The 19,254-nt window shown below is 39.9% G+C and overlaps 1 protein-coding gene across 1 annotated transcript in view; it reads right to left on the bottom strand.

Annotated features, from left to right (window-relative positions):
- The window catches only part of SPAG17 (sperm associated antigen 17), a 241,938-nt gene that overhangs the window by 196,072 nt on the left and 26,612 nt on the right, over positions 1–19,254 (bottom strand). The window contains exons 2-3 of the mRNA XM_065927103.1: positions 14,155–14,295; positions 13,486–13,569 (exon numbers count right to left, since the gene is read on the bottom strand). Coding sequence (XP_065783175.1) covers positions 13,486–13,569; positions 14,155–14,295 — 225 coding nt within the window. The remainder of the gene's footprint in view (positions 1–13,485; positions 13,570–14,154; positions 14,296–19,254) is intronic.

Raw genomic sequence — 19,254 nt, 5'->3', positions numbered from 1 at the left:
ATTGTTAATAAGGTCCCAGTAAAAAGCATTGCCTGTTTGATAAAACGCCATGTTCCATAAAATATTGATTCAAAAAAGACTGATTGAATGTGGAAGAGGTTTAGTTTCAACAAACTCATTCAGTGGTGATGCAGAAATTATTTCTGAGACTCACATCCTTACCCAAAGCCTGGAATCCTGTTAACTCCTTCCCCCACTGTCCCTGCACAAGTGAAAATCCCCTCAAGGGCCCAGCCTTTATTTCTGATAAATAAACGCATGCTGCTAGGAAAATGCTATAATGAGTTAGCATTCTGAAAAGGCAGTTTCATTTCATCTGAGCCAGGGTTTTACGGACACTATGCCTGAACTCAGGCGTTGCGGGGGCTGTTTTTGGACAGGCAGAACTTCCAGCACCTCTTAAATCACATCACAGGGCAATTGCCCATTCCACCTACACACAGGGCGGACCTGCATACATAACACAGGACTCTCAAACTTCTACCATCTGATGACTCATCCTTGTCTCTGCTTTCAGAAAGTACCATACACAGACTTTACCAGTCCAATACATTTTCCTTTGCTTGCTCCAAAAAGGGGAGAAAATGTGTGTGTGTGTGTGTGTGTGTGTGAGTGTGTATGTATGTGTTCCTCCAATGACTGAGGAATCCTGAAATGAACCTCTATAGGAAACCCCTGACAATGTTCTGTGGATGGTTTTGTACAGGGGATTGAAACAAGTTGGCAGGAAGAAGAATTCTTTCTGCATAATTCAAAGCAGACATTTTATGAGGGGAGAAGCAAATCAGAAATTTGCTGTCAGTCCTTGAAATTTTAGTAGTTACAAAAAGTAATATATTAGCCTCTTGCATTAAATCCAGATAGGATCTATCCTTTTTCCCCCTCTCAATAATATTCCTAAAATGAATCCTTGAGAATGTAATACAAGACTAGCTCCTCATAAATTAGTAGGACTCAGCAGTGGTGGCCTGTGACTAGGTTACATGTTATTAGCCTGTGCTCTGTTTCTCTGCAGCTCCAGCAATAAATGGAAGAATAATACTGAGAATAACTAAACTAATTATGCATTCCTATCTTCTTCAATATAATCTAATTAAATATTTCCCAATGATTGAGTGAGCCCAGACTGAGTTTGTCTCTTTCAAATAAAGACTTGATAAAGGCTAGCACAAATAATAATAAATTTGTTCATTTGGGAATGTTTGATGAAGTACATGGTACTCTGCAGGGTATTCTATTGGCCTTGCTCACAATAAGCACTCTATAGATTTCAAATGGTAATGAGCATTGTTATCCAAATAAGGATGAAGTTGAAAGATGCAAATTTAAAGGACTAGGTTTATTGAACAATTTCACCTTTTCTAGGAAAGAATTTTTGTAGGACTGGTTTTCTATTTTTCAAACCTTTAAACTTGTAATTATATATTGAAATATATTTTTGAAGCAATAGAGAAATCATATTTTAGATAACTTACATGATCAGGATACTTAATTGGTTTTGAGTATTTTGGGGTTTTTTGGCCAGTCACATTTGTGAAATAGAAGAATGGATGGATTTTAATATATAAATAGCTATCTGAAATCCACTTATTTAAAATTAATATTCTTTGAGTTAATATGTGCAGTTGCTTTTCAGTAAATATAAATGAATTCCTATTTGTCTATTCTATCATCTTTAGTTTGATATTCCTTCTTCCTTTCCTTGCTACCAAGGATCCAGGAGAGAGAATTTCAGAAATAGAGGTCACACTAAAAATATGTAGAAGCATGAAAATTGTTACCATACTTCAGTTCCAGCTACACATTCTCCTCCTCTAAGGAAGCAAGGCTGTCTGTATCTTTGTTGCATCTTTGACTATTTTGGTAACTGCTCTGCCCCTCCCTCTCTCCTCTTTCCAACATACCCTGTCTGGGGACCATTACCCTTTTGGCTGAAAGTTGGGAACAATAAGCGAGGTCAGCCACAGGTCTCAATGAATAGCAGATTCAATTATAACCAGGGATTAAATCTATAAATTTTACATCAGACTTGCTACAAGGTATTAAAATGTCATGAAATAGCAAGAAACAAACATATTGTTTACAACGTGATGGAGGGAAGAGACCAGGCCTCATGTGCCATTTATCCAGACTGTGATAGAAACTCTGTAAGTGTCTGCTGCATGAGGGCTGAGCTGGGATGAGCATCTACCATACTCTTCAGTCTAGGGAGATGCAAAAGGAAGAAAACATGAAATGGGCATAGAGGACTCTAGGGTCTTATTTTTTTTCAAATTTTTCAGACCTATATTTATAGTAAGAAGAAATATTTACAACACAAACCACATATATACACACAGTTGCTACCAACTAAATATCTGTGTAAACCGCCAGGCTGCTACCCATAGTTAGAAAACCACTGCATGGGATATGGAACCAAAAACAAGAGGAAATGGAAGGGTACCTCTGGTACCCAGGAAATATTCCTGAACGACTGCTGTTGAGATGGTCCACTGTGTCCTATTTGTGCCTTCCAGTAACTCTCACTAGTCCTTCATTAACGAGCTGGTTTCTTCAGACCACAAGCACCTCTTCAATACTTAAGCATCAGCACCGTGCTAAACAGGCAAAGATACAAAGAATGAAAAAGACTAAAAAAGCTGACTTCCTCTCTGACGTCTCTATAACACCTCTCAGACACATAAAATTTGGTCCAAACTGTACTTCCACACCTTCCCCAAATTTAATCTTTTTCAATTTTTTATTTTGAAGAAGACATTTTTACTCAGCTTCTCAGTTCAGGACTTTAAAATCACCCCGACATCTTCTTGTCCCTCCCGCCCCCCATCTCAGGGACACCATCCTGCATTTTCTTCCTCCTTAATATACTCTTGGCTCAGATGGTAAAGAATCTGCCTGCAATGTAGGAGACCTGGGTTCAAACCCTGAGTCGGGAAGATCCCCTGGACACAAGGGCCTACCAATTCCTTCAGATCTGGCCTCTGCCCACTTCTCTATCACACTCTCTCTCTTTAATGAAATTCCAAACACAACTGGCTTTTCTTATTCCTCTGAGAGGCTGACATTGTTCCCTTCCTGCCTCCAATTCTTTGCACATGCTGTTCCCTCGACCTGAATAATTTTCCCTGTCTCTTATCACTTGGTTCTTTTTCATCTTTCAGTTTATCTCCAAATACTCAGTTGAAAGTATTTCCCATGTAATTCCTTCTGATGTAAAGCAAGTATTGCAACTTATACTAGTGTATGTGTTTGCTTATTTGATTTTTGCTTAATGTCTCCCCTTCCCATTCAAAAGTAAACTCTCTGGGGGCAGGAAATTATATCTGTTTTATACATTAAGATAAATTCAACCATAGATTTGGTACATGACAGACCTTCAGATGGGCTTCCCTGCTGGCTCGGATGGTCAAGAATCTGCCTGCGATATAGGATATCCAGGTTTGGTCCCTGGGTTGGGGAGATCCCCTGGAGAAGGGAATGGCTACCCACTCCAGTATTCTTGCCTGGAGAATTCCATGGACACAGGATCCTGGCAGGCTACAGTCTGTGGGATTGCACAGAGTTGGACATGACTGAGCAAATAACACTACTACTACTAGAAATTCAAATATTTGTGCAATGCATAAAATAAAGAATTTCTTAAACCTTAGTTATCACTTGATCATTTAGCCAAAGCTGTGTACCTGTGTACCATTGATTGAGCAGATAAATAAAATGTGGTAAATACATACAATGGAGTATTACTCAGCCTTAAAAAAGAAGGAATTTCACATTTGCTACAATATGGATGAACCTTGAAGACATAATGCTTAGTGAAACAAGCCAGTCCCTAAAGGCGAAAACAATCATACTATATGATTCTACCTATATGAGGTATCTAGAGTTTTCTAATTTTTAGAAAGAGAAGATAGAATGATGATTATCAGGGGCTGGGGGTGGGAAGTGAGGAGTTGTTTACTGAATACAGAGTTTCAGTTTTATAAGATGAAAAAGTCATGAAGGTTTTCTGCAGAGCAATGCAAATATACTTAACACTACAGAACTGTACACTTAGAAGTAATTAAGATGGTAAGTTTTATGTATTTTTTACCACAAAAAAAATTTAAAACCCTGTTTATAGGTATTTCAATTCTTTCATGTTTTCTGGAATACAAAACTGCAACAATCACCGAAAACAAGAACAGAAATTAAAAAAAAATAATAATAGCTAACCCTTATTGGATCATTATTCTAGATCAAGCACTATGCTTCTTTCTATTTCCTTTTTCATTTAATCATCATTACAGCTTTATGAGGTTGACAGCATTATCAACTCTGAGTTTACAAAGAGAAAACTTAAGTACAGCAGAGTTATGTAATTTGTCCAAGATTACATAGCTAGTGGGTAGTAGAATCTGCATATGAGCCCATGCGCCTGGTTTGGACCAGTGCATCTAACTCCTGCGTACAGGTCTCATCAAACTAGTAAGAGACCCTCTGGAGATGAATTTAAGCTCTCAGTAATTAGTTTGTTGTTAAGTCTCTAAGTCATGTCTAACTCTGCGATCTCATGGACTGCCACACATCAGGCTTCCCTGTCCTTCACCATCTCCTGGAGTTTGCTCAAACCCATGTCCATTAAGTTGGTGATGCCATCCAACCATCTCATCCTCTGCCGTCCCCTTCTCCTCCTGCCCTCAGGCTTTCCCAGCATCAGGGTCTTTTCTAATGAGTTGGCCCTTTGCATCAGTTGACCAAAGTATTAGAGCTTCAATTTCAGCAGATAGATCTTTTTTCTACACCTTCATCTCTGATTAATTTGCACTAAATTCTCTTATTTCCCATCTTTTCCTCTTTCTTCCAAGGAAAAGACTCAGTCACCTTAACCATATAAATCTTAATTGTAAGAAAAAAAATTTCTTTTGATCCAAACATTTGAGCAGAAGCCACTCATCAACATGACTCAAAATAACTAAAATTGTTCAGCACCTTCATTATCTGCTAATACATCTTCATTGTTTTCACCTGAGTAGTAGGAAGAGTAATAAACATATAATAGAACTACTTAGAGGTTAATTCTAATTACTGAGAGTAGCTTGTATTCAACAAATGTGCAACCACAACTACCACTTGTAGAATCTAAACTAATTTCAATTTTTGCATAAGACAAGCAGAAGGAACAAAAAGAAAGTGAAATCGTTCAGTTGTGTCCGACTCTTTGCGGCCCCATGGACTATAGCCCACTAGGCTCCTCCATCCATGGGATTTTCCAGGCAAGAGTACTGGAGTGGGTTGCCATTTCCTTCTCCAGGGGATCTTCCCAACCCAGGGATCAAACTCAGGTCTCCCGCATTGCAGGCAGGCACTTTACCATCTGAGCCACTAGGGAAGGAAAAAAGGCTTCCAAATTAATGAGGTACTTAACCTGCCTGCGCTTCACTTTCATCATTTTCTCATTATCTCCTGACAAGTTGTTGAGAAGATTAGGTTAGTTAATAGATACTAAACACCCAGCACACAAAACTTGGTGCAAATTAAGTGTTCGATGGACAGTAACTATTATTACCATACATAAAGGGGGTTTACTGGCAGTCTTAGATACAAGAATTGGATGAGATTGTCTTTATGATTCCTTGTCCAGTATCCTTCCAATCATGGTAGGCATGAGGTGTAACATGTTGGAGAGGCTCCAAACCCACCCAAGCAAAGGCAATGATGGCCACTCTTTACCACTTGAAACTTGCTTTATTATTGTGGCTGCTCCTCCACTAATATCTGTGTCCTGGAATCCTTGACTGGATTCCTGCCTTGCCCAGCAGTTCTCCCACTGACCACGGTCCTAACCAGCACCCCAATCCTCACAGAGTGTGCATTTTGTGTGGATGGATCCCAGGGTCCTCAACTTTGGGTATCACTCTTCCCCACTGACTACCTGCCTCCTCAACTGCTGACTATTTGCTACATGGGCTTGGCCAGCTGCCTGGGCCGCGGGGTGGAAAAGAGCTGGGGGCACAATTTGGATGTCTTTGCTTGAGTTGTGCTTTTTTTTGAAAACAGAACTTCAGGTTTCTGACGTGAGAAGCAAACATATTTTCACCCCAGGAACCCTGACCTCCTGCTCCTGTTACCAGCTTGGCCTTACCTTCTCTGCTGGACTGCTCTGGCTGCCAAAACACGGAGGCTCAGGGTTGATAACCCATCTGGCTGTTTTTCCCCATCTTAACAAAATTCTTTCAGTTGTAACTCTTCATAACTCTTTATAAACATTTCTAGTATTGTGATTTCTCCTCATTTTCCCTTCTTTGGGTGAGAAATGCCTCCAAAGCTCACATTCTGGCACAAGAATCCCTAGATTGTTTTTATAGTCCCAGCGCAGTACTTCTTTGTTACAGCTCAATATTCCTAAATTTTGTTCCAAGTCATTATTTTACATTTATAAATATCGGGTTGTATTAATTGGTTCCAGCTTTCAAAATGTTCCATCAGAGGCTATTTTCTGCTATTTTGATAGTGGTTTCTAAACCTGAACGCGCCAAGGCCCTGATGTGGGCCGTGTTCTCTAAGCATCCCTAAAGGACTGATGTGGAACAGAAAAGATACGCAGACCCCGGGCCTCGCTGGGCTCTTTGAAGACTATACTGGCCATAATAGCTTCAAAGAATTTCAACAAGTTCCTAAGACATGACCTTCGCTTTCCGAAAACCACGTTGGCCAGGCTTGTCTTAATCAAGCTGTGCTTTTCTAAGCATCCTTTTACTTGATCTCCTGCAGCAGTTTTTAATACTTTCCCTACAAGTGAAGTTAAACTAACTGGCCTGTAATTTCCTGGTGTGTCCCTAAGCTCTATGAAATAACGGCATTAGGTTGGCTACCTTCCAATTCTTCCCGAATTTTTTAGTTTTGTTTTAAAACACAGGATTGAAAAGGCCAGAGAATGCTTCCTGTCTCGTTTCCCTTCGTTCCTTCCATGACATACTGCTCTCTCTGTTCCCAGTAGATCTGCCATTTTAATAACTTCAAACCTCTTAAATGTGTTCACATATTATTTGTTCCTATCTCTGAAGCATGAGTTTTCCATTTTTCATTTTGACAAGGGCCACCCCCCAAAACAAGGGTTACAATTCTATCGAATAGACTTAATTCGAGGCACTCTGTAAGGAATGAGTTTCACATTAGGAATCTGGAAAAGGGTGGCAACTAGATAATAATTAAGCCTCTGTTTTTACTTGTGAGTTATTATGAATACATGTTGGGGAAAAATTTGAGAAATATGTCTACACACCCAGGAGTAGGGACCAAAAAATGGATTATTACCTCTGGGGGTTCTAATCTAATGTACTAGCAAAGAGTCTTTAAAAAATGTGGTGAAACTAATTAGATCTGAAGATATAAAAATTTGCATCCTATACTTGTCTTAACTGTATTTGGTTGATAACTCATATCTAATATAAAAGTCTTTCCACATTTAATGATCTCATAAAATTACTTCCTAATGGAAAAGCCCATCTTAATATACTTTGATAAAAGGTTTTGTTTTTTACTGATGGGGTAAAGAGGAAAATTAATAATTATTTGTATTTGTAAAATTGCAATGTATTACATTAAGTTTAGGATTGTCCATGTTTGTTATTGTATAGAATTGACTATTCTTTGAAGTGAGCCATAAATGAGGATATAAAAACTTTTATTCTTTATGGATGACTTTGTTTCAGCAGACTGTTGGGATTTTGTTTGTATAGTGACCCAATTTGTCTTTTCTGAATAAGTCAGAGACAGGCACATAAACCACAGTCTGTGTGTGGACAGAGTCTCGCTTCCCATAGTGAGGTACAGTAATCACTATTATGAAATAAGAACTACGGAGTGCAATATAAAACTTTTAAGGCAGCTGACTCTGATTTCAGATAAGTTGGGTAAATGACCCCTTTGCCCAGTTGGTAGTCTTTTCTTTCTAATTCATCAAAGCCACAATGTCAAAGTCTGAAAATTTTACATCTAAGAGAGTTTCAGAAAAACATCTATTTCTGCTTTATTGACTATGCCAAAGCCTTTGATTGTGTGGATCACAATAAACTAGAAAATTCTGAAGGAGATGGGAATACCAGACAGCCTGACCTGCCTCTTGAGAAACCTGTATGCAGGTCAGGAAGCAACAGTTAGAACTGGACATGGAACAACAGACTGGTTTCAAATAGGAAAAGGAGCATGTCAAGGCTGTATATTGTCACCCTGTTTATTTAACTTATATGCAGAGTATATCATGAGAAATGCTGGACTGGAGGAAGCACAAGCTGGAATCAAGATTGCCAGAAGAAATATCAATAACCTCAGATATGCAGGGATATGCAGGGAGAAGGCAATGGCAACCCAGTACTCTTGCCTGGAAAATCCTATGGACGGAGGAGCCTGGAAGGCTGCAGTCCATGGGGGTCACGAAGAGTTGGACATGACTGAGCAACTTCGCTTTCACACATTGGAGAAGGAAATGGCAACCCACTCCAGTAGCCTAGAGAATCCCAAGGCGGAGGAGCCTGGTGAGCTGCTGTCTATGGGGTCGCACAGAGTTAGACACAACTGAAATGACTTAGCAGCAGCAGCAGCAGATATGCAGATGACACCACCCTTATGGCAGAAAGTGAAGAAGAACTAAAGAGCCTCTTGATGAAAGTGAAAGAGGAGTGAAAAAGTTGGCTTAAAGCTCAACATTCAGAAAACTAAGATCATGGTATCCAGTCCCATTACTTCATGGCAAATAGATGGGGAAACAGTGGCTGACTTTATATTTTGGAGCTCTAAAATCACTGCAGACAGTGATTGCAGCCATGAAATTAAAAGACACTTACTCCTTGGAAGGAAAGTTATGACCAACCTAGATAGCATATTAAAAAGCAGAGACATTACCTTGTCCACAAAGGTCTGTCTAGTCAAGGCTACGGTTTTTTCAGTGGTCATGTATGGATGCGAGAGTTGGACTGTGAAGAAAGCTGAGTGCCAGAGAATTGATGGTTTTGAACTGTGGTGTTGGAAAAGACTCTTGAGAGTCCCTTGGACTGAAAGGAGATCCAAACAGTCCATCCTAAAGGAGATCAGTCCTGGGTGTTCATTGGAAGGACTGATGCTGAAGCTGAAACTCCAATACTTTGGCCACCTGATTACAAAGAGCTGACTCATTGGAAAAGACCCTGATGCTGGGAAAGATTGAGGGCAGGAGGAGAAGGGGACGACAGAGGATGAGATGGTTGGATGGCATCACTAGCTCAATGGACATGGGTTTGGGTGGACTCTGGCAGTTGGTGATGGACAGGGAGGCCTGGCGTGCTGCGGTTCATGGGGTCGCAAAGAGTCGGACACGACTGAGCCACTGAACTGAACTGAACTGAACTTATAAATGCTCAGATACCGTTGTGTATCAGATTTACTCAAAATTGGGAGAATTTTTGCATGTATGATACACACAGACCTCTCTCATAGATAACACTTCAGTTGGCTTTGAATGTCCATCAATATTTTCCTTTTGGTTTTGGTCAGAACTGAGTACACTGGCCAATGAACAGGTCAGATTCTCTATGTGGACCATGAATGAGTGAGTGAGTCAGTGAAAGTCACTAAGCCATGACTGACTCTTTGCAACTCCATGGACTGTAGCCTTTCAGGCTCCTCTGTCCATGGAATTCTCCAAACAAGAATACTGGAGAGGGTAGCCATTCCGTTCTCCAGGGGATCTTTCCGACAAGGGATTGAACCTGGGTCTCTTGCATTGCAGGCAGATTATTGACCATCTGAGCCCCCAGCGAAGTCCAGTATGTGGACCATGAAGCACACACAAAAATATTTGTGCACATTTAGAGAATAAATTTAAACGCAGGCATGAATATTAAAGCATGGGGTTTTTTCCCCCAGTGTTTTAGATGGTTTCACATAAAATTCCACCTTTAGGATTTTAAAGTTGTAATTAACATATGTACAGGGTTTACCTTTCATAATTTGTATGCATGGTACCATGTAAGGACAAATTTAGTACATATGCAGCCTGTCTTCTCCTCCATTTCTGTTCCTTTACTTGAGCTGTTTGTTCCCTTTACATAGAACGCCCCCACATTTGAAAGTTAAGACCTATCTCTATCCAAGGATGGGCAGCTTTGAGCCCAGTGTTTAGAAGACTGGGTATGTGGCAAAGTGGAAATATCTGAGGCTATGTATTTAACTATGGTAAATTCATCAAATCCAAGTTCCTCAAATTTTCTCATGACTAAAATTCCTACCTTCTCTATGCTCCCATTGCCCTCTATGTAAAATGGGGATATATATGTATATAATTTTAACTGTAGTATGGGTCAATTGGGACAATATATTTAAAAGATCAAAATTTTTAGCTCCACTTCCTTTCCAATGCCACCTTCTCCGCAAGGCTCCTCTAGCTCTCACCACCTAGGCTAACCTAACCTCATCTTCCTTAAAATGCCCAGAACACTCCATTTCTCCCGCATAGACTTCACTGACAATTTTCTGCATTGTGTTATACAATTTAACAAACATATATTGAATACCTCCTCTGTCTCAGGCATATCTATTTTCTTTTCTTTTCTTCCCCCTAACTAATCCTTAAACTTCTTGAGGTTAGACTCTTTATACTATTCATATTCCACTCCTTCCACTGTCTAGATAGTCTGACAAGCTAGTGCTTGAATAAGAATGTATTTATTGTTTGTCATTTAGTAAAACTGGTCACTAATAATGCAAGAAATGTCTGCATATCCATTCTCATATGTGTACACATCTTCATATAGAATGACATGGTGGAAATTATCTGCAATGCCAGTGTATGGGATCATAACCGTCTTCATCTTCATGATGAAATACTACCACCACTACTACTACTAGAATTATGAAGTGATAGCTAACATTCCTGAGACCATATACAAAGGGGCAAATTCTCTTCCCATTCCCACGTGGGTCTTTGTTGTAGTTCCTTCTAGAGCAAAACTAATTTCCCTAAAGAGAAGGTGAAAGAACACACGGATTGCTATGTCTCTGTGGAATCACATTAGCAAAAACCTAAGCATGTTTTCAAAGAATGATAATTTATAAATAAAGACTATCTCACAAACACAATAGAGTGGCTAGATGAAACTCTAAAGTTTCAGGGGGAAATTACATAATTTCAAAATGAGGTTGTGTGTACATAGCACCAAGCCATCCAAATGAAACCTGAGCAAATCACTGTGGAATGTGGTCTTTGCTGGCCCAGACATTTCAAGTCGTTATTGGAAATATGTAATGTGGTTCTGACACTCTTTTGCTACTCATGGATCAACTGCATTGGAGTGAAGTTTCACTTGAATTCTCTGCTCCTAATCGACCGCAGATTGGGAAACCAGAAAGCCAAATAGGTTAGAATTGTGTTTAAAGTATGAACAAAGAGGCTCTGATTTAAGGCTGATGAGAGAGAGTATCCTACAAGTAGAAGTCAGTGTCAGTGCATAGCCTTTATATTATCTATTTTGAGTTCTCCTTCCTCCAAAATGGAGATTTAAAAGGAAACAGAACTCTATGAATTTCCCATGTAACAGAAGCAATTTTGTTGAATTATCTTTTCTTCCCCCACCGCAGTTTCCTTTGAGAAGAAAAATAAAAGACTTCCTAAACAGGCTTTTGAGGAATTCACCTGTGGCCACTGTCCTAGTTGCTACCGACCACGAAAGATTTTAACCAGAAATAGAGTTAACAGGAGGCTGTCTGCATGCTTGGAAGGTCCAGAGGTCCTCAAAGAGTTTGGCTTCTGGGCCTCTTTCACGGCCACCACTCCTAACTGCGTTGAGACTCTCAGTAGGCACTGGCTATAGCATTTCACTTCTCTTGAGAAGAGGGGCCAAAACAGGTCCTAAGTGTGGAGGGACTGAGGTTGGAGATGTCCTCTTCTCTACATGTGCATGCTGGCCTTGGCTGATACTACCCAGGAACCTGCATTTGTTTTATGCATTTGATCTACTTTTGCTACAGTGACTGACATTAATGCAGGTTTGGTGCACCCCAGGTCCATCTCTCTGGTGCTCATCCTGCCTTCCCTTTTCTTCTGAAACCATTCAGAAGAGTGTCTGTGAGCCGGTGTGGGAAGCTTGTTGCCCAAATGCTCCATTGGAAGAATGTGGGGGAGCCAGATGTGAGATGGACCTCCTCTGAGTGAAGGCTCCTCGGAGTCACAGCACAGATTGGAGAGGAATGGCTTTCTAATTGAACTCGGGGTCTGTAACATCGGGCTATCCCACATCCAAGTCAAGATGCCTGTCCACATCAGATATAAAAACTGGCCCGTTATCATCTCTGATTTTCTCTGAGCATCTTTGAATAAGAAAGAGTCCTTTGGGTGGGAGGGGGAGTGGGGGCTAATTGATCCCAGGCCTGAGAATTGGACGTGGATTTCTATGGCTACTTCAGAAGAAAACTTCCAATATTTTAAATCCAGGTATCACATAATGTTTCAACTTGGGCACACACATGTGGGACATCCTAACAAAACCTAGAAGGCACGTTCTCTGACCTTAACAGTGCAGAACGAGTTTTCCATGACAGCAGGAGCAGTGCAGCAAGAGTTAATGCTACAAAATCCACAGTATTGGCAATCGTAAATAAATCCAGGGGAGCTTGTTCAGATAGTACTCAGGCAACGCTACAGAGCCTATTATGAAACCATCCAAGAAGCGAGACACATAAAAACTTTATTAGTCATCACTGAAATAAAGTGCAAACAAGTTTGTTTTGAAAGATCTCAAAATCTTAATGCTTTTGGTCTGCAGAGTCATAAAAATAGTGCCTGACAAATTTTAAGCGATATTCTAATTAATTGTTGGATTTTTATAGTTTCTTCTAAGTTGGATATTAACAAGACAGGGTAAGAGGAAAGCCCCTGTCCTGGGCCTGAGTTCTAAGTCCTTTGCACAAACCCACTGGCCAGACAGGCCAGATTTTTGCATCTGCTAGAAGCGGAATGGATCATTAATCTGAAAATTATTGTTATTTTCACACTGATTAGAGTAGAAGGTGAAGTGTACGCACAGTTCACAAATGGACGGAAAATTATTCCAGTTGTTTCTCTGCCATGTGCAGGAAGCACTTTCTGGGGCATTTTTACATTGTTTCTTTGGTGAAACTAACACTTGGTAATTCACCAATAACACGATCCCCTTTAATACCATCACACACTCAGTAATTACCATAAAAAAGTACGACCCAACACTTTTAAATACACACATTTCTGATTTACAGTCTTCAGTTGGACACAGTGATAGTGTAGACAATGTGGGACAACTTTTTTCCTAAAGGGTGATTTTGTTAAAAGGGAAAAAGATTTTTTACATGCCCATCATTAGGAACAAACAGCCCCAACAATGAGAGGGGATTTGCTTTCAAAAAATGAATTAATTTTTTTAAAGTGACTATAAAATTATTACTTCAGTTCTTGTTTTTTAAAAAATTACAAAAATCTCTTCAATCAATACATTTACCTACCTCAAAATACAAGGGAGCATTACCACTTAGAGGTTTCTTTGCCTTTTTAGATGTACTTCCAAAAACTGCACTTGATCCATTGACCTGTAAGAAAATTCACTTGTAAGGAAAAAGAAGGGCTTACTTAAGGAATACTTAGACAGATGTAACTTTCAAGTACCTAGGTGACTTGAGGGACTGGGAAAGAGATAGTCATCAGTTAGTTCAATTATTTATAGCCACTTTGGTAAGCCATTAGTAATTGTAGGTGGGTGTGCCATCTGACAGAAGTTCTCTGTGTTATCCTTCTCCTCCAACCTCTGACAGCTAGGATGCTTTGGAGACTTTGGTTTCCCAGTTAGCTATGGCCTTCCTTGGAACATTAAACAGTTTTGTCTTTTATTGCTATTGAGACTTTTATTAAATAATTCCTAACAAAACCTAGCATGGAGCCTAGTATGACCTCAGACATTTTTGTTGAATGAATGGATGTTGAAAGGGCAGCATTCACGAACAAAAAACATCCTCTTCCAGATTAGATCTTTCCAAATTTATTCTAGCTATTTCAGCAAAGTCCTGCACCCAAACTTACCAAACTGCCCAAGAATGTGTTGGTTTTATTGATTTCATTACTTTATTATTTTAAGAAAGAAGTCTCCCGCGGGCGTCGGGGTGAGAAGGGACAGGTACCTGCTGGGCGATGTCTTGCCAGGAGACCACACTGAAGAGTCTGCGCTGAGGGACTTGGACAGCGAGGGTGAGAGCGCGAATGAGAACCTCGTCCTCGATCCGGCTTCCAACGACAAAAGCGATGGAGCCCTTCCAGTCGTTCTGTGACAAAATCAGAAGGAATCCAGTTCTAAGTACTCCTGGCGAGGTAATTTTGGGTCAGAGGCTTCCATTGACAGGGTAACTGTCCTAGAAACCTTAAAGACAGGAGGACCTTATGGTGTACGTGGGTTTTTTATGCAAGCAGCCACAAGGCGGCGGTATTGTGCCAAATTTCATGCAACTTGCCCAGAAAATTTCCCTGAGAAACGAGGCCTTTATTTTAAGGAAGACGATTTTTAATTTTTTAAATGACACATTTTCACTAGAATATTGTGCAACAATACTTTGGTACTGGAAAGCAATAGCTCATCTGTATGTTACAAATGTGCATGAATGTACAATTTCCAGCGCAGGAATCTTTGTTTTGTTCCCTGATACATGCATGCTAAGACTCTAAATACTGCTAGGAAAGTAGGAGGAGCTTGATAAATATTTGTTGATTGTTGGGTAATATTGAATGAGTTGCCAAATAGGTTTTACATGAGGTAAAATTCAATCCCAGAGTTTTTGTAAAGCACAGAACTAGAACACATATTCTCCTCCTAATTGTAAACACAACACTCTCATTGCCAATTCACATGCGAGTTCTTTTCACTCTCAAGAAATAGGCTGCAGTTTTAAACTTGAACATGAAATGTTTCATCAAATAAAAAAGAAGTTACTAAAAAACAATATATTTATTCAGTAATCCCTTTCTCTCTATTATAATTTTGCTGGGAAGAAGCAATTCTCTGGAGGAAATGAGGAATGGAATTGACTGACTTTCCCATGATGCGGTGCTAAGGAAAGCCAAACTCATGCAAATCAGGTCTATTGCTTTTGAACACTCACTACCTTGGGGAGATGGACCAAGCAAACGTGATACATTCATCAGGAAAGGGAGATAATAATGAGGGAGGCCACCCTGGCCCTGCGACCTCTTTAGATCTTAGTTTCTCCATTTATAAAATAAAGGGGTTGGACTGAGGCATATGTAAGACTTCCTCTAGCTCCATTCCAGAGATCTGATAAAAATAGAGTAAAATTCACACTTGGTCAATTCCAGAATAATGTCTAAGAAGATCTGGAAAGATTTCACAGAACTTTAATGAAACACATAGTTTTCCACAGTTCTCTGGGTTTCTGTCCAATTCATGTGTCAAGGTAATGATAGAACTAGAGTATAAATGGGAGAAAAGACAAATTCTTCTTTACCATCAGAGTGACTACCGTTAAATGTCTCTTATTTCTCTGCATGGAAACTCACTAACCCGAACCACATAACAAAACCCACAGAATTTTCAGTGTTGTCACCAAAACAAATAACACACATAAAAGCATAAAAATGTCTGTTTAATCTCCAAGGTGTGTATTTGTGTTTGTGTACATGTGCAAGCATGCATGTAGGTGTGGCTCTGAGTTTCCTTCTGTTAGACTGAATTTAAAATCTTTTTTTTTGTTTGTTGACTAATTCACCATAGGAAGACTGAGCATCTGTTTTTCAAATAGCCTGACTCTGAAAAGCAAGTGTGATATTTATAACTGGAAAAAAATTCCATAATCACCAAATGACCTTTCTCCACATTGGATGCCTTTTCTTTCCTCTTGTCTGCTCCCTCAGTCAAAACTGCAATTACAATCATCATTAAAGAAGAAAAATCTTTCCTTCCTTAGTCAAGTAGGTGCAGTTCCTGAACAGGCAATACCCTGATGTTCCTATTAGTTACAGTTTCTACACTGAAGATTTTAATGGCTACATCACTCGCTTATCCCACACTCTCTTACAGATTTCCTAGCCAATATTCAAAAGCTAATGGTGACGAGAATTGGCTGCGTCTCAGCTCTTTGGGGACAATTCACAAAGAGGGCATCGTAATCCACCATCTACCCATTAGTGTCTGGTATTCCAGACAGGTGTTGACTATTTCAGATCAGAAAAAAAAAGAAAAAAAAGGTGAGGGAAAGAGGAGGAGGTAGGAGTAACAATTATTGAACTCTGCCATGTGTCAGGCATATGTTATCTCATTGAATCCTTAAGTAATCCCTTTAAATAGGGGCACTAATACTTTATAGATGGAAAAACAGAGGCCCAACGAAGTTAAACAGCTTGTTTCAAGGTCATTTTGGCAGAACTTCATGAAGACCACATACATGGCTCACAATTTTGTGATTATTTCAGAACAGTTTTGAGAGCAAGCCTTTAGGTTCAGAGCGCCTTTCCATAATCCTTAAATTGCACCTAATGGCTATTTTGGCCACAGTATACCTAATAGAGGAAGATTTATATCACATGTTAAAGTATATAGAGGTTTCAAAATAGATGATGTATTAAAACTTTAAAATGTCTAAGATTACTTTTTTTTTTTTTTTATCAAAGACTGTTTTATAAAGGCTAAAAGAGTTTGAGGAAATTTCGCAAGCTTGTCTCTCTCTCAAAGCCCTTTGTTCTTGTTGCTCTGCACTGTAGGAGTGCATCTTGATACAAAATCTTTTCCTCTGATTATTGGCGAGGTACTGAAAATCCTGGGGTCCCAGCGATCACCCTGAGACAGATCGCCTGCACGAGAGCAGGAGATTTGTTCGTGTTCGGAACTCTCTACAAGGTCCATTGGGAGCTAGGCCATGTGTCCATTGGAAGGGGTCTCAAGAGTCCAGCTGAGGTCTACTTTTCTGCACTCTCTAGCCCACCAAACACCTACTCTAAAAACTGGGTCTATCTGGCAAAATGGGACTGACCAAGGACTTTGTTGGAATCATGGATTAGTGTCTAATTACATCGCCAGAACCCAGGGAAGCGTGAAATGGACTGATCAGACAGTAAAAACACAGATTGCCTGCCCAGAAAGATGCGCTCACTGGCTTGCTGCACTAGGGGGCACCGAGATGCCAGGAAACACACAGCACTCTCATCACAGAGAGCAATCATTTCCAACTGTGTCTCATTAGGGAGACTCGTTAACTAAGTGATGCTCTGCAAATGTAAGTTTTGAACTTTTTTCTTAGTATTTCAGGATAATGGTAGATTTCAAATCTCTCCTATCTGGCTGCAATATTAAAAATAGGAAATTAATTTGGAAAAAAAAAAATCAACCCAATTTAAATTTGGCAAAACACTGTTAAAATGCACCCTTCCACCGGTACCCCACCCTAACACGCAACTGAACACAGCCCTTAAATTTGAGTTCACAGGGCAGCAAGCGAAGTGAGCACAGAGAAAACGAGTGTTGACCAGAGAGGACAAATGAAAGTACAACACACGGAACCTGATTCACCACACTCCTGAGTCCTGCAAGGCTCCTACCTGTGTGTGAATTTGATTAAGACAGCTCAAGAAGCTTGGGTGTAATTAGCAGCATGAGCCTAGAGAGAGAAACCATTAATCATCTTCGGAAAACTACACTAGATGTATCCAACAGTGAGGGAAGAGGGTTTCAGTCTGGCACATCTCAAACACCTTAGGAAATAAAAGCAGCTTTCTATTGCCGGCAGACATCTACTGAACATGCTTACTGCCAAGTCTTGCCCTCGAGTAGTTACTGATAAAGTCATTCCCAGGATGGAATGAAGTCATGAATGGACACAATCCATTACCTTTTATTTACTTTACCAGCCTCACCTAATTTGAAGCCTGGCAGGAGGGTGCCCTAAGCCAAACACATACCCGACTCCTACGGCAAGAAAGTACTCATGTAAATGCAGAGAATCTGGGTGCTCACATAAACCCACTGTCCCAGAGACACACGGTAGATTCATAACAATTTTTCTTTCATACATTGAAAATTCTCCAACTTTTACTTAGGCATTCCAATATTCTAATATAATTACCAAAACCCTTTCAAATGTCAATGAAAAGTAGTACAGTGTAGGGAACTTAATTCAATATGCTGTGATGAAACATAATGGAAATGAATATGTAGAAAGAATATATATATATACACACATATATATAATATATATATATACATATATGTAAAACTGAATCACTTTGCTATATAGGAGAAAGTAACACAACATTATAAATCAAATATACGTCAATAAAATAAATTGAAAAAATAAGTGAAAAGTAGCTTTTCCTTGATGAGAGTGAGATTTCTGCTTTCTGTTAGCACAGTTGATTGGCTGATACGGGGAATGACAAGGGCAGATACGCACGTGTTCTCTTCTGCTTCCTTTGCTAGCGTGTCAGGGGATCTGTTGCCCTGGACGATCGGGGTGAGATTCCCACAGTCCTCTACCCAGACCTGATTGGAACCTGTGAAGCTCTATGAGGCAAAAACCCCTATAAAGCCCCAAATAAAATCAATGCAACATTGAAAAAGTCAGGTTTTTGTCGAGAGTTATTTAACACTGTGCAGGTATGCAAACCTGTACTTTATGTCAATACTCTGCTGAAAGGATAACCTTTTTGTTAAGTAGATTTACTGCCTAATGGACAGGGATTTGTGAATGTCTTTCTCATACGGGGTTTTTCCTTCAAAAGGAGTCTTGGATCTCCATCAGCAAAGGAGTGTTAGTATGGGCTGTTGGCCAGAAGAAGAAATACTTTTATTACATTGAACTGGCTGCTATAATCGTATTTGTTAAAAGGGGATCCTAACTGTAAAATGAGTTGGAAATATAAGTTAAAAATTGGGTACACATTGTTATGTAACAAAAAAGAATAATTCAAAGGACCAGGATGCAGTTTGACTAAATAAGTTCGCTTCCCTGGTGGCTCAGATGGTAAGGAATCCGCCTGCAATGCGGGAGACCTGGGTTTCATCCCTGGGTTGGGAAGATCCCCTGGAGGAGGCCAGGGCAACCCACTCCAGTATTCTTGCCTGGAGAATCCCCATGGACAGAGGTGCCTGGTGGGCTACAGTCCACGGGGTCGCAAAGAGTTGGACACAATTGAGCGACTAAACACAGCACAGCATGAAGATGCTTTTTTAATTATAGGTTTCTCACAATTGATTATAAAGGCTACAGTTTGGCATACCA

Source organism: Muntiacus reevesi, chromosome 1 (genome assembly GCF_963930625.1).
Source record: "Muntiacus reevesi chromosome 1, mMunRee1.1, whole genome shotgun sequence".
Classification (NCBI taxonomy): domain Eukaryota; kingdom Metazoa; phylum Chordata; class Mammalia; order Artiodactyla; family Cervidae; genus Muntiacus; species Muntiacus reevesi.
This window is presented reverse-complemented; position numbering and strand designations above follow the sequence as displayed.